The sequence below is a fragment of the Ips typographus genome, linkage group LG5 (assembly GCF_016097725.1).
Source record: "Ips typographus isolate SLU linkage group LG5, UJ_Ityp_2.0, whole genome shotgun sequence".
NCBI lineage: Eukaryota > Metazoa > Arthropoda > Insecta > Coleoptera > Curculionidae > Ips > Ips typographus.
In genome coordinates this window covers 12,779,021-12,799,988 of record NC_138426.1, presented here as the reverse complement: position 1 = coordinate 12,799,988, position 20,968 = coordinate 12,779,021, and the positions used below count along the sequence as shown (strand labels likewise).

Genomic DNA, 20,968 nt, shown 5'->3' with positions numbered 1-20,968 from the left:
TTGTCAGTTGGCATGATTGAAGACAAAAGTCACTTGTCATTGCATTTTGGATGAGAATGGTTTCTCGTTTTGTCAAAAAGGTGTGACAAAGATAACACATTACTCCCGTGTAATAGAGTGAGATAAGAACATTGTTGATGAGAACAGAGCTTTCCAGGTAACAGAAAAGTTCAATGCGAAACACGCAACCAGGGTTTTGTTTACAAATTCCTAACCTAACTTGTTTTTAAAATTTGGAAAAAACTTTTTCATTAATAACTCAATTTTCATACTTATATAAACCAAATTACAGCTATTTGGTAGTTTAATTCATGATGGAAAACATTGAAAAGAAACTAAATACCAACAATCCAGCCCTAGTTTCTCAGGTGTTCTCGCAGATAGTCCAGATTGCCAGCAGCAGTGCAAATGTACAGCAAGAGTTCCAATTCTTAAAAGCCAAATGTCTGGGCCCCAACAGCTTATTATGTGATGTGGCTTCTATGTCCATTCTCCATTTGGTTGAGAGTAAAGTGCTGGAAACTGATCAGGTGTTGACTGAGTTTGTAACAAGCATATCAACATCCAGGTAAGAGTATAAAGTTGTTTGTGCTTGAAGAAATGAAGCAGTTTTTGCTTGATTCAAATGGTTGAAACTCGAAATTAGGTTACAATACATGCTGTTTATTTATTGGCTTAAAACTCATTTGCAGTTAATTAAAGATTGCTGACAATTAATATTTGATCTTCCAGCAATGCAACTTCACTTACCAAAATGATTGTAAGTCTGTTGCAATTGAAATTTGGCACTGTTCTACCAGCATCAGAGCAATCTCTCCTGAAGTTTTACAAGTTAACACAACATCCATTAATTAAAATCCTGCAAGAAGAACTTCACTATGACCTCCAAAGTTGTATTTACAATGAAATTGTCCGGACATGCAGTAGTGTTAAGTTAAGGTTAAATATGCCACTTATGGATAAAATTCAGGTTTAATTCAGTGTTAATCTTACAGTCAGGCCTTAAGGCTGCAAACCGTGTTTGAGCCTTTATATCTCTATTGTTTGGCTTCTCCTAAAGCTAAGCTTGAATTGGGTTTTCTTAAACATAAGCTGTGGTCATTCCTTCTAAAATTTGATGAAACCAACAAAACTAAGTGTATTTTTTTGCCATGTTGCTGGCTTCAGGTAATGCAAACTCTTGTGACCTAATCAAAATAACCTGAGACATTTTAGATGCAATTTAAAAATGCAGAGCTGGCCTCTGATTTACTCAATGAAGTTCTGCAAAACCAGTTACAATCTGCAGAATGTTATAAAAGTTTGGACTATTTAATTCTTGTCCAAATTATGGTGATCAATAACTTGGTTTTAAACTACTCAGATATTAGAGTGTCAGTTGGAATTGTACTGGAAATACTGCAGGGAGGAAAGAGTACTTTCAACCACCACAATGCTGCTTTGCTGATTTTATCTAAAACTGTCTTAATAGCATCACCTAGACACTTGGAGCAGCTACTAGAATTATGTAAGTTTAATCAAACTGGATTTTTAAAGTACTCTGTAGTCCTGTGAATTGCAGGTTTACACTTATCAAGTGATAATCGATGTAAGCCTTACAGTTTCCTGACTTTAAAAACAGCCCTGCTATATTGGCTGGGTAATCCCAGTTTTTTAACGCAAAACGCTTCAGTAACCGCCCACAAAATTCTTGCATTAAACGACCATGTTTTCCGCAATCGTCCGCAAATTATGGCCTATAGAGTTACAATAGACAAATACAACTCTTTGTTATTCTGCAATCCTGAACTGTTGTTTTACATAGAGTTGGCAATAAAAGTAGAGTGCATCAACACAAATGAGATCCAAGTTATGGTTAACCATCTTGAAAAGGCACCTATGACTTTCTTAAATCAAATTTTCACTTTTATGTGTGGGTTAATGCTGGATCCAACTCTAGAAAGTGGGTTGAAGATTAGGTTGTTAAGACTGTTGGTAAAATGTGGCTGTGATTTTAACCAGAACTATTTACCGGTATTGTTGAGTGTGCTTTTGCACCTTTTATCAAATAGTGAGGACAGCAATTTGCATTTAGAGCTGTTGAAGGCTTTGCCTTTTACAGTCAGAGTTAAGGAAAATGTTTCTAAAGTTGTAGGTGAGTTTTTTTGTAAATTGAATTAATCACAACATGTTGTACTATAATGTGAGTAAAATTCAGCTACACTACTGGCTATATCAAAACGATCAGCGGTTTTAAACAACTTGGCAATGCGTTTGCTCTATGACACTTGGCAAATTGACCACTCTTGCTACTCCACTTTGGAGACTTTTTTTGCACTGCCCCCAACAATCACTAAGGATGAAGTTTTTGAACGCAATATTACCAGGGCGTACGTTTTTAACAAATTATCAGAACAACGGTAACTTTGAATGCACTAGTAAGGAACTTAACGCTTTTCGGTACAATTTCAGACCGGAATTGTATGGCAAAGACTTGGTGGCGCATTTATCTAAGATTCTTAATGAGTGCACAAGTTCTTATAACGCTATTGCAGCTTCTTTGGCTATCGAAGGTATCCGGCACTTGTGCAAAGCCGAAATTATTGATGTTGTGACCACATGGGCTACGCTAAGCCCTAAATTTAAGAGTGATAACAGAACACCTGTAATTAAAAGGTTAATAACTTGAATTGCAGCTGGTTTAGAGGGTTTATGTAATGGCTGGCCTTACAGCTTATGCAAACTGATTGGGGATATCCCCAACTTAGAATATACTGAGTCTTATGACAAACTTTATGACGAAGTCACTCAACATTTATGGAATTACATTGTGAACAGTGAAAGTAAAGAGGTGATCAGTGAGGCTTTGGATGCTTTATCTTTATTCAGTTTAGAGTGGATTTGCGCACACATTCCAGACCAATACTTGGATGAAGGAAGTGTTAATCAAGGAGAAAAACGGCTTCTTCCAGGTTTTGTATTAATAACTCAATACAACCAGTTCCGTAATAAAACAGTTTCAGGAAAAACGTGGATAAAGTTTTTAGAGTCAAACAAATCACCAGAAGCTGTGTGCATTTTTTTGTCTAAATTAGTCTCAAAAGAAGTAGACAACTATCTCAAGTACGTCTATCAACTGAAATCGCAACGGGAACCGGAAAACTACGGGGGCCTGCCCAGTCACAGTATAGTCAGAGCCTTAGGAGAATACTTAAAACGCAATTTTCTCAAAGTTAGTAATAATTGAGTAATCCTTAGTCTCTGTTCAGTGACTTCTGACTGTTGTCTTGTTGAAACTTTCATTGTACTGTTTTAAATTATCAGATGATAGCTGGGTTAGGTGTCTTAAACCTTCCCAGAATTGTTATAAATTGTCAGATGCGTTTAGAATCATTTTGAATCTGCCAGAAACTTTTAAGTGCTACTGACAACCTTCTAAAAAGTGCCAGTGGGCTAAACCTTCCAAGAAATAATACTGCAAACTTTTCAGATATTATCAGAGGCTTCTGCAAATGCCTTAAATCTTCCATGAATTGTCAAAAGCTTCTAGATCCATTAAGAAAGTGTCAGTGGCCTCTAAATGCTTCTAGAACTGTTCTAAACCTTGTAGTATTCTTTAATATTACCAGAGGCTCCTAAATACTACTAGAAACCCTCTAAAAATTGCTAGAAGCCTCTGCAAGTGTTGTACACCTTCTAAGAATTGTTTAGTTGTTGTTATTTTGGGTAAATTCCCCAAAAAAAAGTAGTACTTTTTTGATTTTTTTTGCGGAATTTACCCAAAAAACACTTTCCTGTCATTCATTACATCCGCGTTAAACTCTTCCAAACTATATAATTTATTGTAGCTCTTACTAGTCACAACCTAAAACTATAATCATTGTGACAATCAATCAATATCATCACATTTAATCACGTTTTTTGCTGGTGATTGTGACGCAACAGTCAGAAGGCACCAGGCGTTATTTAATATACCTACTGACCATAATTTTTTAAAGATCAACAAATGGGAGAACCCTAAACAAGAACAATTGTTTCTACACTGTTTACAAGTGTTTAGCGTTAAGTACTCGAAACCTTTACCGCCCTTAGACTGGTGTTTTTTGCAAGAGGTAATCCATGAACCCTGTTTCAAAGGGTACTGTCTGGACCTGGCTTCACATCAAGCCATTTTGTCCGGTTCGGCAAGGAGGTTAGTCGAAAATTACATTTTGGCAATCACTGATAATCCTAAGGTGAGTAACTGGATTTTACAATTTTTACATTGTAACTTCCTGTTGTCTTATTAGGTCGAAGACACCATCCACATTTACAGAAATTTACTCTACTTAGCCAATAGCATCCAACCAATAGTAATTAAACCTTTTCTAGTAAATACACTTCAACTGTTATTAGCGGATACTTCTGGCACTTTTCAAAATTTACTGATGCACTTGAAAATAGTTTTAGCTGAAAAGGATGTCCAGGAAGTGAATAAACTAGTTATTGAAGAAGTTCTCACTGACTTAGTGGCACTTAGTGATACAAATTCCAAGGTGATTTAAATAAACATCGCGTATATTCACGTGGTTACAATCGTTTTTAAGGTTTTTGATGCGCTGCTAAGTTGTCTACCGTCTTTCTCTCAAAACGGTCAAGAAAAATTAGCCAGTTTTACTTCTGAAACGCTCAACAAACAAGACTTTAAAAAAATCACAAAAATCCGTTGTCACTTGGCTAGAAATACTGGCGCAAATCCACTGAAATGGCTTCACAACTTGATTAAAATCGCTTATAAAAATGGTTTTCCGTAAGTCAACACACAAAAACACTGTACAGGATTTTTTTAAGAAAACACATTCTAGTTTGGATCTGTACTATAATGAGTTTACATCCACTCTCAAAAAACAGCAAAATCACGAGGATTCTCCTCATTGGTTGAATGATTTATTCGGTGAAATTCAACGTAAAGTGGCCGACCAATGCGATGCTCAAGAGATTGAACACTATTGCGAAATATTAACAATTTCAGTGGTGCATTTTTCTGGATTGGACCTTATTCTACCTAAATATGGTCACTCTAACAATAAATACGTATTTACTGCCGCTTTAAAGTTCCTGTTAGAAGAATCTATGTGGAGTGTCAGTGTTACTCAGGTTGCTTTCTGATTATTATAGGACGTTTTTTGTGTATTTCAAATATTTTAGATTCTAGAGTGGCTGCATTACATGAATTTGTCAGACTCAATTACTGAGACGTACAGGCGCATCTTTGGGTGGACTTTGTGTGGATTGAGACATGAGGATGAGTTTGCCAAAAGTTCAAGGTGGCTGAGGTTTTTAGATAGTGAAGTGTGTATAAAGAATGTTTTATGAGTTATTTTGGTTTTATTTTACCCTTAATTAGACTGAAGTTTCATTATCAGTTGACAAAGGAACAGACAAAGTGGTAGGCCTAGAATCGGCAGTGCTCAACACATCATCATCAGTAGTAGAATAATTGGAACTATTAATGTTTTTTGTCTTATTTTCTCCCATTTGTTTGCGAGCTGGTGTCCTATTAGGGGATGATTTTCTACTGTTGTAGCTTTTCAGCATTTTTGCACTATAAATCTTCAGTAAACTGGCTTAAATGCTCACAAATTGAAACTTACGCATCAACCAGTTTCAACAATAACCGGTTGTACTGTTGATACTCTTCATCCCCAAAATGGCTGGGGTCATGCCGCGCGTGTTCATAGTAATCACAAAACTGATGGATCAACCTCAAGCCACTCCCATTGAGTGGATCTGCTAAAGCTGACAGTAAATAAGCCCTAAGATTTTCACTTGGGTGCCTCACCAGGCATGGATCTTGTTTAGTTATTTCAGTTTCTATAACAGTCAAGTGTACTACTAGAAATCAAGGGAGTAGATCAGTTTACCAAGCAGTTTGACATCATCAACAGCTTTCAGCCGATAATAGTGAGCCGGTATTTGCTGTCCAGGAAAAAGTATATACCGAGGATCAGTGTTATTAATCAATTTAGGCTCGCATATTATACGCGGGATTAGATCAAGGCGACGTTCAATTTCGCGTTTTAATGCCTTTAAAAGCAAACTTATTACTAAAGCACAAAGGGGGCAGGAAACAAGATTATTACTGACCTTAGGACCGTCATGCCCTATTGGAACGTGCGGACCACGTCTTGATCTTAAAGTAAATCGCATAATTTGCCTTTTAGCAAATAAAAACAGTAAAATGAATGTTAAAACTCCTAAACCTATAATGATCACCACTGCTACTCCATTCAACTGTTCAGACATTTTTTTAAAGCCTTTCCGGGCGTTAAAGCAGTAGGTAATAAATGGGACTCAATTTTAATAGAAAATAAAATAAAAATTATACCTTTACATAAATATAAACAAATTGTTTTTGATTTAAATGTCGTTGACATTTGACAGTTGTCAGCTTTCAAAAAATTGCAAATGTCACTTGTCAAACATATCCTCAACATAACCTCAATTTAATGTTTATGGTTTATGGAAAGCATGTACAAATTGAATTAAAGGGTAGGCATTTAGTAATTAACTAAAATAGTATGCCCAACTTACAAGGAAACTTTTTGGATAGCGAGTGGGACTCTGAAACAGCAATTAAAACGAATAACGAGTTTGCAAAAAACTATGATACTTGGAGGAAAAAGGAAGAACTCAACAAATGTAAGTTTTTTATCAGTTTCTTTTAACTTGTCACAGTGCATTTTACATTTTAGTAAAAACCAAATACGGTGATAATGTACTTGACACTTATGATTCTTCATCAAGTTCCTCAGAGGACGATGAGGATGCTGCTGAACTAACTGAAGAGGTAGAAAGGGAGTTCTACAAGACCTTGTCTTGCCTTAAAAAGAAGGACCCTAAAATTTATGACAGCAATGTGAGTTTTTTTAAAAAACCCAACCCTGATATAAAGAAGGACAAAAAACCTAAAGAGCAACCTCTGTACCTTAAAGATTATGAGAGAAAATTAATATTGGAAAAAGGTGGAATTCTAAGTGATGAAGAAGATGAAACAAATTTTAGGTAAAGTTTTGTTTGTTTGTTAGTGTAAAGGTTGGATCCATTGTCTTTTCTTTAGACCTCCTACATATGTGGAAGAACAAGAAAATCTGAAAGAAGAAATAATCAAAGTGGGGGTTGGCATTGATGAAGAAAGTGATGAAGAAGGCAAAATTGGTGGTTTACTAGAATTGAGACAGAAATGTAAAGAAGAGAAAACCACTGAGAGTGAACACATTAAGTGGTTGGCAGGCCAAACTGAAGATATACAAGATGATGAGACCAAGTCTGAGTTGAAGCCTTTAAAAGAGTTTTGGAATGACCCTAACCTAGACAATGGGGAAAAGTTTTTAAGAGACTATGTTTTGAATAAAAGGTTTGCATTAACAAGCTAATGTTTTGTTCTAATAATTATTGTGAATTTTTTACAGATATTTAGATAGAGCTGATGAAAGTTATGTCCCTACTTATGATGAAATTATCCATGATTCTGACGAGAGTTTATCTGGGGATGAAATACAAATTGAAAAACAGGAGGAATTTGAGCATAAATTTAATTTCAGGTTTGAGGAACCTGACCAAGAATTTGTATGTAGCATATTTCAGAATTTGTTACCCAAATTTTTATTTAAACCTTAATTTTCAGATTAAAAGATACCCAAGGACAATAGAGCAATCACTAAGGAAAACGGACGATCGGCGAAAAACCAAAAGAGCAGAAACTAAGGAGCGTAAAAAGAAGGAAAAGGAAGAAAAAATGGCAGAAATTAGGAAAATGCAAGAGCTAAAACGCAAGGAAATTGAAGAAAAACTTGAAAAGCTTAAAGAGGTGACAGGCAACACTCATCTGGCTTTTGAAGATGATGACTTGGATGGTGATTTTGACCCTGAAGCTCATGATCGCAGAATGAAAGAGTTGTTTAATGATCAGTTTTATGAAGGGCCTGAAGGGGACCAGAAGCCACAGTTCCCTACTATTGATGAAGAACTGGAAATAGGTAAAGTATGAGTTCTTAAAAAATATAAAATTATGTGATTTTTGTTTCAGAAAACTGGGATCATTGGGATGAGGTTGAAGGAGGTGAGACTGTTAATCAGCAAGCACCACATTGTGAAGATGATGAGTTTAATGTAGGTTCTTATTTATGCTTAATTGCTGCTTGGCAAATGCTTAATTGTCACTGCACTCTCAAAGGCATTATTTTAATACTTAAAAACTGACAAAAGTGAAATTGGATAAAGTATTAATATACAGGGTGTTTTATTTTAAATTTTTGATTTGAATCACTTTAAACATGATACATGACATGACAAAAAATTTCGAGATATCTCAAAAACCAAAAAAGTCGATGTTTTATAAATAAGGTTGTGATTATGCAACTTTTCTCCCATTTAAACTAATCTTAACCATTTTCAAGATTCCCATAGGGGTCCTTCTTATCCTGGACACACTGTAAAGTACTATTTTAATATTATTTCAGATGGACGCCGATTATGACCCCTCTACTTCATTAAAACAAGAGCTGATAGAAAATAGCAAAGGTCGCAAAAAGCGAAAGCGCAAATCGAAAGTAGCAGAAGCTTTGAGCCGTCCTAAACCAAAATTCGACCCAAACAATAAAGATTACGAGAAATATTTTGAAGAATACTACAAGCTGGACTGCGAAGACATCATTGGAGATGTGCCGTGCCGTTTCAAGTACCGTGAAGTAGTACCCAATGACTTTGGATTGACCGTCGAAGAAGTAAGTCTATTCCACTTTATTTAACCTTCCTAATCATGTTTTTTTTAAAAGATTTTATTGGCCAAAGACAAGGAACTGAACAGATGGTGCTCGTTGAAAAAAGCTCTTCAGCGTCGTCCTGAAAACGTGGAAAAGTACGACCAAATAGCCTACTCAAAAAAAGCTACCAACGTCGCTTTAAAAAAAAAGCTGTTGCCAAGTCTTTTCGCTGAGGAGACCCAAAAAGAACCAGCAAACGACGATCAAAGTGTAACAGAAAAAAGCAACAACATGCAGAAAGACGTAGTAGAAAACAGCTCTGAAGATAGGGTGGAGCAACCAATTGCGCAAGCAGCACAGATTAAGAAAAAAAAGAAAGAAGCGCAGAAACAGCAAAAAGGCGACAACACCCCCAAAGACGTGGTAGAAAACTGCGACACTAAAGACGTTGTGGAACAAGTGACTACAAAAGCAGCACAGACCAAGAAAAAGAAGAAAAACAAAAAGAAGGCACAGAAACAACAAAATGGCGGTGATAATGCTGATAAAACACAGATTGAGACTAATAACTCTGTTAAGGAGGCAAAAACGAAAAAAAGAAAAAGGGTGGATTCTGAACAAAGCAACCATAAACTAGGAGGTAAAAAAGGGAAGAAAAACAATGAAATCAAAATATCAGATTCCCGATTAACAGCGTTTGGTATCAATCCTAAAAAATATAAAAACAAACTCAAGTATGGAAATAAGCAAAAAAACTAATTATATACTTTTTTATTATTATATGATAATTATTTTATTGAATTAAATTGATTGTTGTTTACACATTGTTGGAGTTTTATTTAAAGACATATTTTTTTTCAATTATTTTCATTAAGTCAAATTAAATACACACATATTTAAAACAATATCAATGGTTCAAGGTGAGTTAGAAATATCCATGTTATCAGATTTTTCCCCAGAATCTTTTTCTATGTCCTCAACATCCATAGGTTTACTGCCTTCAGCGTGCCCTTTTTCCGGAGGATCCACGCTTCTTGACTTCTTTTTCGATCTGGATCTGGACTTTGATCTTGACTTGCCTTTATCTTTATCTCGGTGGCTTCGCTTTTCCTTTGATTTTGATCGCGATCTGGACCGTTTCTTCTCCTTTTTGTCCTTCTTCCTGCTGCTGTCGCGGTCTCTGCTGCGCGACCTACTCTTCTTTTTTGAGCGAGGCAGTGATGGCGTTCTTCTGCGGCTTCCTTTTGATCGAGACCGACGCCGTTCTTTTCTCTTATCTCTGGATCTTGACCGTTTTCTGCTGCGGCTTCTTGATTTTGATCGAGATCGTTTTCTCTCCACGTCAACACTTTCGCTTTTACGCTCCTTGGAGTCTACCGATTTTTCTTTAGACTTGGATTTAGCTCGTGCTTTTCGATCTTTCGATCTGTCTCTATCGCGTGATTTTTCTCGGTCGCGAGACTTTTTACGATCTTTAGATCTTTCACGCGATGATGGTCGAGATTTTTTAGCGTCTCGTGATCGGGAACGTTTATGAGACCTGGATCGACTTTTTTTACCGCGCGACCTGGACCTTTTCCTTGACCTGGAACGGGTACGCCTGCGTGATCTTGACCTACGCCGGCGTTCCCTAGATCTGGACCGTTTTCTGCTAGTGGAGCGTCTCCTGCGTGACCTTGATCGTTTTCGTGATCTGGACCTGGAAGATCTGCGCCGTTTTCGGTCCCGCGATCTTGATCTTGATCTAGTTCGGCGAGAACCTTTTTTATCTTTAGTTAACATTCCAATTACAGGCTCAATTGATGCATTGATCATGTTTTGTGCTTCTTTGAACCTAGTTAGGGCTTCTTCAATTTCTTGCTGAGCTGCTTCATTGCTTTTTGCTTGCGGTTTGTCAATTGGCTGAGTGGCATGCTGAATTTGCAAAATATTCCCTCTGAACTCAGTCTCATTCATTTGTAGGGCATTTACTACACTTGGCTGTTCAGTAAACTCAATTAGCATGTTTAATGAGTTGTCTGAAGTGCGCCTACAAGTGCGCAGATATTTAACCTCTCCAGCTCGCGTAAAATGCAATATCCACTCATTTGAACTGATTGTAGGGTCAATGTTTTGAACTAGAATAGTGCGCCGGGTCTCCTCAACTTTAGCACTGTCATAAGATGAAGGCAAAGGTGGGTAATTAGGCAGGCCTTGCTCATCTAGAGTAGAGTCAGTAGTGAGAATAACTTGGTCAGCCCCAGAACCATGTACAGAATTAACCACATGTGGTGGTAGTTTTGGCTCATTGACATTTAAGCCTGGGACTACAGTCCCATTTCTGGTCATCTCAAGTGCATAATACTCATCAGGGATATCACCATTTTGCACAGGGATAACAATGAGAGCACGATCAATAAAAACAGTGTTGGTCATATGCTGGGCGATGCCGACAGTGACTGAATCCGTAAACTTAATGTAACATATACGAGACTGTACTGGCACTGATACATCCCTAACTGTTGGGTATAGGCGAATATCTTCAATTTTACCCAAGTATCCAAAAAGCACTTGCATCTGGTCCTTGGTGGCTTGGGGCGCAATGTTGGTCACTTGCACCACTTTAGTGGAACCCACGGCCATAATTATGTAGGTTTAGATCAACTTCACCAAGTACACTAAACTGATGGCCATGTCAACCATACATATAAGAACTGATTAAACGTCCTAAAACGTTGAGTTTCTTCAAGTTTCACAACACATTACATTATTACAGAATCACAAAAATGCGTAAGAGAAAGCCTAAACTTAACCTAACATAAACGACGCACGCTCAGAAACACAGACGCAAAACACAACTAACCTTAAATTTTTAGTACTATTCTAGTAACTTTTATATGACAGTGATCACGTGTGCTCTACTTGCAGTTTGTTAACTGTGGTCACGGGGAACACATAGAATTGTACAATTATGTAATTCGAACTACCAACATAACAAAAAATTACCCTAAACTTGACGTTATCAGCTGTCATCTGTCATTAAATTAAAACCAGTTGGCAGTATTGATTTGTAAACTTGCCAAGTGTGAAATGGATAGGCGAAGTGGTCCTCAGCATTTGTATTTAGGAAACGATTACAGTTCAAAATTGGTGAATTTAAACAAGAAACACAAAAGAGTGAAACGTGTGGTTTGATATTTAAAAGAATTTAGGTGATTTTCGAATAGCAGATCGAAGGTTTTTGCATCCGTTTTGGCTGACGTTCGCGCACACGTTTCACACGTGAACTTTTCGTGCCAATTTTGCTATATTTTTTTTGTTTTAACCAGTGTGGGACACCATGGAGTCTTCTTGGGGTAAGCATTTAACCACCTAATACACGATAAACCGCCTACAATAACTTTTACATGATCTTAATTTATACTCTTGTCAATCTGACACATACCTTCATGTAACCTTTTTCTCTGTGCAATATTAATCACTAAATTGGTTGAGTTGTATACCTAAAAAAATGACTCATCACTTTTAAATAATAATGTTTGGAGTTAAGCTTTGTTTGTCCAAGTTTCATTTCCAAGTTGACCATATGCTATTTCAGATGATGACAACTTTGAGGCACCTGTAGTGGTTCCAAAACTCAAATCAACTAAATGGGAAGGTGAAGATGAAGATGATGATGTTAAGGTATTTAATTCTTCTAAACCATTTAATAGGTTTTATGTAGTCAATTTTTAAAGTGAAATTTGCCCAAGGCATTTTTAAAACCCAGCAAATTGCAATATAACATCTGGTAAAAGTCCTTATGTTGTAGCACATTGGGTATTAAACACAAATTGTCATTTCTTAAATAATGTATGATAAATCTTGCTATTTTATTACTAACACCTGATAAACTATATTACAAACATTGTGTATATACAGGAAAGTTGGGAAGATGAAGATGAAGAAAAAAAAGATGATGAAGAAGAGGATAAAAAGAAAGTAGAAGTAAAAAAGTCAAAAAAGAAGGCTTTAGAAGAAAAAATAGCTGAGAAAGAAGCAAAAAAGAAAGAGGAACTAGAACGTCGTCTTAAACTTGAAAAAGAAATGACTCCAGAAGAAAAACTTAGAATGCAACAAGAATCTGATTTAAAAATTGCTCTTGAGACCACTTTTGGCTACAACGGAGGAGAACCTGAAGAATTGGGTGGTATCAAATTGCCCAGCACCAAGGAAGAGTTTGATGAGTTTACAGATACCTTAACAAAGAAACTCACTCCACTGTCTAGGCATGGAAATGAATATGTTAATTTCACAGAAAATGTAGCCCGGAATTTATGTGCAGTTAGTAAGTATATCTTAATCATCTGTTTGAAATTAATTTAAGTAAATGTGTGGTTTACAGTGAACTCAGCAGACATAAAAAAAATTAGGAACACTTTGGATAACCTGTATCTAGAAAAGCAAAAAATGGAGAAAGGTGACAAAGCAAAAAAGAATAAGGGTAAAGGAAAAGCTAAACTGAAAATGGAAGGTGAAAATGTAAGTATAAGTTTAAAAAAAAAATAAATGGATAAGCTACAGTTTTTCTTTAATTGCAGCAATTGTCCGCTTACGTCACCGATTACGCAAATGATTACGATGCATTCGACGATTTTATGTAGCAGCAATAATAATTTATTTATATTTTTGTTAATAATAGAATTTAAACAAAATAGTGCTTTCATTTCATTCAAGTATTTTTAAGTAGTTCATCCATAAAATGTATTTTTATATTAGGTAAGGAAATATTTTATAATTGTAGATAATCAAAACTAACAGGTCATCCAGGGAGGATTGCATGTTAATAGTTTTTCTGTCTACTTGGAAAAATATATCACATACTCATTTAATCACTTACAGTTTGTACTGCTAATTTTCTATATAAATAATTCAAGACCAGCCGCAGCTGAGTGTCTTTGCCATTTATTGGAAACTTGTATATAGTTCAAATAATAAATATGTCTTTATACAAAGTGTATGGTTGTTTGAATAAATAATGAATTAGGTATTTGAATGTGTTGGTTATTTGGATGTGTCAAAAGCTTTCCCTTTGACAGTGTACACTAGACTATAACTGCACTTTTCAGATGTCAGAAATAATTTTCTAAATTAACATTTATAATTTTACGAAGCAAATAAAAAAACAGTAATGTATACTTACAATAATGTAAATTGTTCACAAAAAATGTGAGGGAAAGTCAAAGCAGGCCTTGATAATGGTTGCTGCACGAGTTACGCTATTTTAGACATTATGTCCATCTATGATAAGGATGATTTTCAATCAAAATTGCTGGGGAACCTTATTTGACAATTGACAGAAACTAACCATTGACACAATAATTATCAAAATTTTGATGTTTCATGGAGCTATAAATATTTAATTGATTGGCAAAAAACCTAATAATATGAAATAACTCTATTAATATATTATTGTAATATTTTATGTTTTTAACAGTTTGTACTAAATACTTGTTGAACACACTACAAAATGCGTTTCAGTCAAAACAACACAGTGCAATAGATTAAGACTAAATAAATATTAATATCACACATTATAAACAGGAAGGATATTTCCAAATTAACTGAACGATTCCACTCGAGTCCAACAGACTTTACGGAAAAATGGATGTGATTTGATGTGTTGGATTCCTTTCGACTTGGAACATAATCGTTCTTGGGGATCGAAAATTAGCAACTAAAAAAAAAAAGGAAAATATCCTTTGCCTGTAAGTGTTAAGGGGTGTGTGTGTGAGTTACCTGTTTTAACAGCGACTTTCCTTCAATTGAAACATACTTTGGTATTATTAAATGAGTGCATGTTATTATACCATTTACGTGAATTCTACTTAAAGACTGAAAATTCAGTGTCAGTCATTAATTACCAAATAAATGTAGACTTACCATTCCTACTAGCAGCTCATATAAAATGGCGCCGAAACTCCACCAATCAGCGGCATCGGTAATTTCCTCAAAACTGTACACTTCCGGTGCCAAATCTAAATTAATTCCCCGGGTGTACATAGGGCATAACTCTTTAACATTGCACATGTAAGTTAGCACGAGATTGTCGTTCTCATCAATTAGCAGATTTTCAAGTTTTAAATCCCTAAAAAATACTGAATTCAAAATGACTCTTTTTTTCGGCAGAAAACCCACCTGCATACCAGCCCTAATGAATGTAGTCTTTCTATGGCGACTAGTAACTGTGACATCCATTTTACCACCTGTTCCTCTTTAACTGCACTGGCACTTTCCAATTCCGACTCAATTCCACTTAAATCATCCTCCTTCAAGGAATTTTGGGTAAACAAATCAGGTTCGGCTACTACATCGTCTAAAGGCTGGTCCAAAATGTTGACTGGTAAATCGACTTTTTCAAAGCTGTCATCGCTATCTGCATTTTTTTCCGCCAATCTACTGGAAGCGTAAGCGTTAAACAGCTCGCCAAAACTCATTTCGGACTCGTTATCCGATTGGTCGTGCAGATCACGCAAAAACTGGTCGTGGTTGAAAATTGTTGTCTTATTATCTAGGATGTCCCTAAGTCTAGTACCGCTAAAATGTTCGGAATTCTAGCAAGAGACAAAATGAGATGAAACATACTCAAATTACCTGCAATACTCTAACACTAAGAAAATGGCATTATCGCTGTTATAATGATTGACTAGTTTCACCATGTAAGGCACTTTTTCTGGTAATATTAAGTGGTTAATCAAAAACTGAACTGGCTTGTGAATTACCTATAAAAAGTCACCATTTAGCAGTAAAGTTATTTGCGTGTTTTCTAGCCAACCTTGACATAGTAAAGCTGCTGTTGTTCAGAGTGCAAAACCAACATCCCATTATTTGATATAATTTTAATCACTTTGTATTTATATAAATTGTACAGGGGTCCTTTAATCACACTAGGTCTATCCATTTCTTCTTCATTTCTCTACAATGTTTTACATTTTCAATACCTAACTCACAAACTACAAAAGACTAATGTATAAACAAAACAATACCTGCAACTGTATATTTTTAACCTCAGGGGCCAGATACATGTTATACAGTTTTTCAGCCCTGATTAAGTACTTTTCAGTTTTGTACCTAACCATTTGTTTCCTGTCATAATCAGAGTCTTCTAAAAATCACCTTCAGATGTAACCAAAAGCATTAAAGCTCGCTGCTCTTACCTTTTCCGCCACTAATTAAAATATCTACAGCAGTTTTATAAGCAGAAAAAGCTTCCTCATAATGCTTATCACCTTCCAACTCTATAGCCATATTAACATGTACAGAAGCATTGAACAAATACTGTAAATCCTCAGGAACTTCACTTAAAGTTTCAGGTGAGTTGTAGCCCTCAAGAAGAGTCAAACTACTATCGATATTAACCACACTCAATGACTCAGAGGCCTTAGATGACTGAGAGTCAATTGAAGTCATGGAATTTAGTTTCCTTAGGTTGGTAGTTTTAGAATCAGAAATAAGATCAGTGGCCTGCAAGCAATTTTGTGGTGTTAACAGCAAGTAAAGTGTGTTTTTAAAGGGATTAACCTGAGAGGTTGAGCCTAAGTTACTGCTAGTAAAAGAATCTGTATCACTAATGGGCTTGTCATCTTCAGAATTGTTAAATAGTACTTCAGGTAAATTTAAATCAGCTCTAATTGCATTAATGTTGCTGCTAAGAAACTCAGCTGGAGTATGACTAGTCTGTTAGTAGCATTAAAATGTTAAAAACCTCCTCACTAACTGTGCTTATACCCACCTCAAAAAACTTTACAAATATTAGTGAAGTGAATAACACTGAATGGTTTCCTATATACTCCAAAAAGTTTAAAATCCCTCTTTTTCTTTGATTGATAGTTTCCTCATCATATCTATTAAACACTTATTTAGTCATTACTCAAATAAAATTAGTACAAAGCACTATACCTTTTAAAAAGCACTGATTTGGGTAAGTTTGGAACTTCATCATGAAGTTTCAGCTTCTTATGCAACTGCTTGATTTCTTTGTGGAGTTTTTTAAAGTCATTAAACCTTTTCCAAACTATTAACTTAGTAACAGCGTCAGGGCAGGCTTCTGGATATAACTAGAAAACATACCAATTGAAACTCTCCTGTAGTAGCCTGTACTGAATGTGACTTACAAATGAAACTACTTTGTATATTGTAAAACCATTCTTGTGTTTACTAACATCAGGGATGTCGAACATGCGAACCCAAGATGACCAGGAATTTGAAGGTGATAAGGCATTCATAATTCTGAAAAGTTTTATAAATTTAGTGCATACAAACTAGTCCAGTTTTACAAATAGGTTTACAACTACTTACTGTTTTCTTTTAATTACTTACGGCTTCCTGTAACTAAATAACCTTCAGAATAAGGTATTGACCACTGTAAAACTGTTAAATTAGTGGATAATTTATTGAAAAGCTACATTTCGACTTTTGTTTATATTTATCTTTTAATTTTGACGTTTAAATGTCACTAGTGACAGCTGACATTTCAGCCGAGTGGAGTTCTTTGTTTTTTTACTGTGTGCTAAAAAGAGAAAACGCTAAAATCAGCTGTTGTCTTTTGTTTACTAATGGCCGCCCACCAAAGTGACAGCTGTTTGTTATTAAACTTTGACCTTCGAGATAAATTTAAATATTATGCTATAAATCCTCAATGATTTTCCGTTAGTATATCTGTTTAACATTAGATAATATGCCCTGTGGCTTGATCAATTAACATTCCGGTGGACGTTTAAGCATTTTTTATTATAGATTCGCACCGAAAAATGGACACCCGTTCCCCCTTAGAGTCAATTTTTGGGGTAATCGGAAGCTTACCTCACGACAAGCCAGTTAAACAAGCCGTATACAATGCCGTGGCTCTATTGCTTTTGTTAATGTGTGCCGCTGCCGCTTTAGGATTATACTGGATTCTTGAACCATTTGTCAAACCTTTAATGTGGGCCTTACTAGTTGGATCTGCTTTGCACCCTCTAAAACGCTCCTTAAGGGATCGATTCCAGGGGTGGTTTCAGATGCTTGAAGACACCAACACCCCTACAGTGTTAGGGCTTGTCTTGTTACCAGTCAATATTTTTAACAACGTGTCCGACTGCATAGGACAGTTTCTTTGGAACAGGATTAAAATAATTTTGGCTATAACCATACTGCTGCCTGTGGCTGTTTTGCTGTATAATTTCACCCCAGGCATTGTGGTAGCAGTATTGTGGACTGGAACTTCATGGGTATTTCACTCCCTTAATTTTATTATAATTCACTCTACACTAACTTTGGTAAGTTGCTTTGCAAATTAAAAATTTTCATAAACAGGGCGTAAATTTAAAGGTAGTCACACTAGTACTGGTGTACTTGACATTGGTGTTTTTTATTTGGAGTCCAGAGAATAATGTGCAGTTTCATTATGCTTCTACAGTCATTTGGTTGTTATGTTCCTGTTGTTTGTCTGGATTATTTTACAGATTTCAAATGCCTGTATTTATTGTACTACAAATTATATTCTTTGGAGGATTTATCTCTGAAGTGTATGAGGCCTATTCAAATATGAATGCTGCAGGTATAACAAACAGTTGATCTTGGAATTTTTTTTTACCATTATCCTGATTACAAACTTGTATATCATTACTTCTGGGCTACCCTATATACAATTCCAAGATCACAGCAACAGGAATTTAAACCCTGAAGGAAAAATCAATTTACAGGGCACAAAATTTCTTTCACTGAATTACTGTCTATTGCCTTTCATGACAAACCTATTGACTTGGATATAAGTGATGAAATAGAGCCTAACAATCTAAAAAGTGAACCTACAGACAGTGAATCCAGCAAAAAGGTATTCTGGCTTAAACTTTTTACTGTACATAATAAATGATCATAAATTTGTTAGGAAAGTGTTGAATCGGAAAAAACCTCAACACCGTCAGTAAAATTTGCGCCTGCAACAGGTAATGGTGATACAGGGACACCTCCGAAAGTAAATAATGATGATCCCTGGTCTTTGGAGTTATTTAATGATAGTAATACAAGTAAACCAACTGTTGACAGTCCGGAATCCGCGACTGGGGTTTTAATAACCAATCAGGGCATACACTTAGTTAAAACGGAGGGGACGGCCAAAAAACCGCGACCTACTTTCCAAAGGTCGTTATCACAACCCCAGTTTGCTCCTGGACGTTTCAGAAAATCAAACTTGCTACACATAAGCCGAAAAATCAGTTTGAAAAACTCTGTTCAAAATCTTAATGAGACCAGCTATGAAAGTAGTTTCTATCTATACTCAGTCATGTGGCTCTGTTTGGTGATGTTGTTCTGGAAGAACATTATTCTGCTACCTTTACTACCACTACCTATTTTGTACTACATTATAAAACACACTGGGGTGTACTTAGGGCTGTGGAGTTATCTATCAGATAAACTGAGCATGCTGTTTGATAACGTGTGCGAATGGTGTATGGATAGACACGACGCACTGGTTCCTGTGCCAATTAGAGGGTTGTACAAAGTGATGCACAAGATTAATGCCACAATCAAGAGCAGTATTAAAGATAGTATTGATACAGTGGCTAGTTGTGTGGTTATTTTTGGCTTGATTGTATTTCTGATTTGTGCTTCCATATTTACAGCACTACAGGTAAATTAAACTGGTCGAGAGGACTTGAAATTAGTATGGTTTGGTTCTAGATCTATGCTGAAGGTATAATGCTAGTTCAAATGACCAGCAATGTGATAAATCAGACGGTAGTCCAGAATCCTGAACTACGTCAAATGTTGCCGCCCACTTGGGATGAAACCATGGACTCATTATTGGACAATGCCTATCAATATGGTAGAGAGGGGATTTCAAAAGCGGTAAGAACTTTTATTTTTACTTCTTTGAGAGAAAATGTAAAGGAGAATTAACTAAGTAGGTTAAAAGTGTTATGAACGACGCAGACTCAATTCAATCGGAAAAACTGGAACGTCAAATTCTCGAACTTTGGGATAGACTGTACCAATCGTGGATGAGCGCCCATAACGGAAGCGGACCCAAAGTTACTGAAGACGCAGTGAAAACCTCCTGGGAGGAATTCGTCAGCGATCTTCAAAAGTCTCCTGGTAAATTTCGGCTTTGACCAGCCAGATTTGGTTTAGCAACGTCACGGATTAGTTACAGAAATATTCAACGTGAACGGTATCATCGATTTTGGCAAACAAAACGTCGGAATGTTGATGTCTTTGTTGGAATCCGTGTGGGGAATTATCATCGGAAATATTAGTCTCCTAATTGGATCGTTTAGTACTTGTTTATCAATTGTTTTAGGGGGCGGTACTGCAGTTTTAAACTTTATCCTAAATATGGTCAGTTAATAATGATTTCTTTTAACAAAAAAAACTTATCCTATCTGATTGAAAATATTTGTAGATTGTTTTTCTAACTACGTTATTCTACTTGTTAAATTCAAGTGGAGAGTACTATAAACCTGTAGAGTTGATGACTAAATTTTCTCCAAGTGGAAAAAGATTTGGTCACGCCTTAGAAGCTGCCATAAACAGTGTTTTTTCGGCTTCTTTGAAAATGGCCGCGTTTTACGGCATGTGGACTTGGTTCATTCATAACCTGTTCAACGTCCAAATCGTCTATCTATCATCCGGTAAGTTTAAACTTTTTTTTTGGTTGTCTAACTTAACAGTATTTTATAGCATTTGCAACGATTTTGGGGGCGGTACCTTTCTTGGGAACCTACTGGGCCTGTGTACCAGGAATACTGGATTTGTGGCTGTCTCAGGACAGGTGGATTGCCGCCATTTTATTTGCAGGCTTTCAGTTTTTACCCACTTATATTGTGGACACTACCATTTACAAAGAAATTAAAGGGTTGGTTCTTAGTTTATAATGAAGGGAACAGGTTTAATTTGGATGTTTTTAGGGGTCATCCATATTTAACTGGCTTAGCAATTGCTGGCGGTATATTTTGCATGGGTGTAGAGGGTGCTCTGATTGGACCCTTACTGCTGTGTGGTCTTTATGTGGCCATTGATCTGTCATCCAATCTATTTAAAGAATCTCCTGCTGATGATTCAATGCACCTAGAGTTAAATTAGTGCCAATGCTGCTTGTGACTGGTTTATTTAGCTCTCTGCGAATTTTTTGTTGCAATTATAAAATAATATTTATTTCTTAATGTTGAAGTTTGTATTTTTGTATTTTTTAATATATTTAACTGCTGGTTATGTTTTTTGTTGTGAAAAATTATTATGTATATGAA

The 20,968-nt window shown here is 36.0% G+C and overlaps 7 protein-coding genes across 11 annotated transcripts; 4 read left to right on the top strand and 3 right to left on the bottom strand.

Annotated features, from left to right (window-relative positions):
- Nucleotides 1–18: 18 nt before the first annotated feature.
- Nucleotides 19–5,336, top strand: LOC145729398 (uncharacterized). 3 transcript variants are annotated; one of them, XM_081980137.1, is made up of 14 exons: nucleotides 19–157; nucleotides 293–568; nucleotides 733–939; nucleotides 996–1,167; nucleotides 1,216–1,507; nucleotides 1,562–2,134; nucleotides 2,198–2,399; nucleotides 2,452–2,655; nucleotides 2,713–3,211; nucleotides 3,978–4,214; nucleotides 4,269–4,514; nucleotides 4,566–4,768; nucleotides 4,824–5,115; nucleotides 5,167–5,336. In XM_081980137.1, exons 2-14 carry the CDS (start codon nucleotides 312–314, stop codon nucleotides 5,332–5,334), a joined length of 3,552 nt encoding a protein of 1,183 aa, XP_081836263.1. In that variant the 5' UTR covers nucleotides 19–157; nucleotides 293–311; the 3' UTR covers nucleotides 5,335–5,336. The 3 variants fall into 3 exon arrangements, with proteins under 3 accessions (XP_081836263.1, XP_081836262.1, XP_081836264.1); XM_081980138.1 differs by lacking the exon at nucleotides 19–157 and having other exon boundaries at nucleotides 183–568; nucleotides 2,713–2,951; nucleotides 3,003–3,211; XM_081980136.1 differs by lacking the exon at nucleotides 19–157 and having other exon boundaries at nucleotides 182–568.
- On the bottom strand, nucleotides 5,327–6,382 carry LOC145729412 (lipid transport auxiliary protein 1). The gene is made up of 4 exons (XM_081980159.1): nucleotides 6,106–6,382; nucleotides 5,883–6,045; nucleotides 5,613–5,832; nucleotides 5,327–5,563 (listed from the first exon to the last, which is right to left on the bottom strand). Exons 1-4 carry the CDS (start codon nucleotides 6,262–6,264, stop codon nucleotides 5,362–5,364), a joined length of 744 nt encoding a protein of 247 aa, XP_081836285.1. The 5' UTR covers nucleotides 6,265–6,382; the 3' UTR covers nucleotides 5,327–5,361.
- Nucleotides 6,383–6,457: 75 nt separating this feature from the next.
- Nucleotides 6,458–9,545, top strand: LOC145729401 (protein KRI1 homolog). The gene is made up of 8 exons (XM_081980141.1): nucleotides 6,458–6,660; nucleotides 6,714–7,023; nucleotides 7,079–7,375; nucleotides 7,431–7,587; nucleotides 7,646–7,997; nucleotides 8,048–8,130; nucleotides 8,481–8,744; nucleotides 8,796–9,545. The coding sequence occupies exons 1-8, from the start codon at nucleotides 6,540–6,542 to the stop codon at nucleotides 9,480–9,482; spliced, it is 2,271 nt and encodes a 756-aa protein (XP_081836267.1). The 5' UTR covers nucleotides 6,458–6,539; the 3' UTR covers nucleotides 9,483–9,545.
- Nucleotides 9,480–11,544, bottom strand: Srp54 (splicing regulatory protein 54). Its single transcript, XM_081980148.1, has one exon. It carries the CDS (start codon nucleotides 11,343–11,345, stop codon nucleotides 9,639–9,641), a length of 1,707 nt encoding a protein of 568 aa, XP_081836274.1. The 5' UTR covers nucleotides 11,346–11,544; the 3' UTR covers nucleotides 9,480–9,638.
- A 219-nt stretch (nucleotides 11,545–11,763) lies between these two features.
- Nucleotides 11,764–13,699, top strand: eIF3j (eukaryotic translation initiation factor 3 subunit j). Its single transcript, XM_081980162.1, has 5 exons — nucleotides 11,764–12,058; nucleotides 12,301–12,386; nucleotides 12,624–13,029; nucleotides 13,087–13,223; nucleotides 13,283–13,699. The coding sequence occupies exons 1-5, from the start codon at nucleotides 12,043–12,045 to the stop codon at nucleotides 13,343–13,345; spliced, it is 708 nt and encodes a 235-aa protein (XP_081836288.1). The 5' UTR covers nucleotides 11,764–12,042; the 3' UTR covers nucleotides 13,346–13,699.
- Nucleotides 13,700–14,124: 425 nt separating this feature from the next.
- LOC145729403 (ribosomal protein S6 kinase-like 1) lies at nucleotides 14,125–17,263 on the bottom strand. Of its 2 annotated transcripts, XM_081980146.1 has the most exons (13): nucleotides 17,040–17,263; nucleotides 16,856–16,970; nucleotides 16,641–16,798; nucleotides 16,474–16,585; nucleotides 16,263–16,418; nucleotides 15,899–16,205; nucleotides 15,728–15,846; nucleotides 15,517–15,657; nucleotides 15,336–15,463; nucleotides 14,880–15,278; nucleotides 14,625–14,829; nucleotides 14,481–14,576; nucleotides 14,125–14,418 (listed from the first exon to the last, which is right to left on the bottom strand). In XM_081980146.1, exons 2-13 carry the CDS (start codon nucleotides 16,964–16,966, stop codon nucleotides 14,302–14,304), a joined length of 2,049 nt encoding a protein of 682 aa, XP_081836272.1. In that variant the 5' UTR covers nucleotides 16,967–16,970; nucleotides 17,040–17,263; the 3' UTR covers nucleotides 14,125–14,301. The 2 variants fall into 2 exon arrangements, with proteins under 2 accessions (XP_081836272.1, XP_081836273.1); XM_081980147.1 differs by lacking the exon at nucleotides 16,263–16,418 and having other exon boundaries at nucleotides 17,040–17,259.
- A 4-nt stretch (nucleotides 17,264–17,267) lies between these two features.
- Nucleotides 17,268–20,933, top strand: LOC145729400 (transmembrane protein 245). 2 transcript variants are annotated; one of them, XM_081980140.1, is made up of 11 exons: nucleotides 17,268–17,389; nucleotides 17,478–17,998; nucleotides 18,051–18,279; nucleotides 18,425–18,555; nucleotides 18,610–19,353; nucleotides 19,404–19,571; nucleotides 19,631–19,817; nucleotides 19,876–20,060; nucleotides 20,125–20,353; nucleotides 20,403–20,577; nucleotides 20,630–20,933. In XM_081980140.1, the coding sequence occupies exons 1-11, from the start codon at nucleotides 17,380–17,382 to the stop codon at nucleotides 20,802–20,804; spliced, it is 2,754 nt and encodes a 917-aa protein (XP_081836266.1). In that variant the 5' UTR covers nucleotides 17,268–17,379; the 3' UTR covers nucleotides 20,805–20,933. The 2 variants fall into 2 exon arrangements, with proteins under 2 accessions (XP_081836266.1, XP_081836265.1); XM_081980139.1 differs by having other exon boundaries at nucleotides 19,870–20,060.
- Nucleotides 20,934–20,968: the final 35 nt, after the last annotated feature.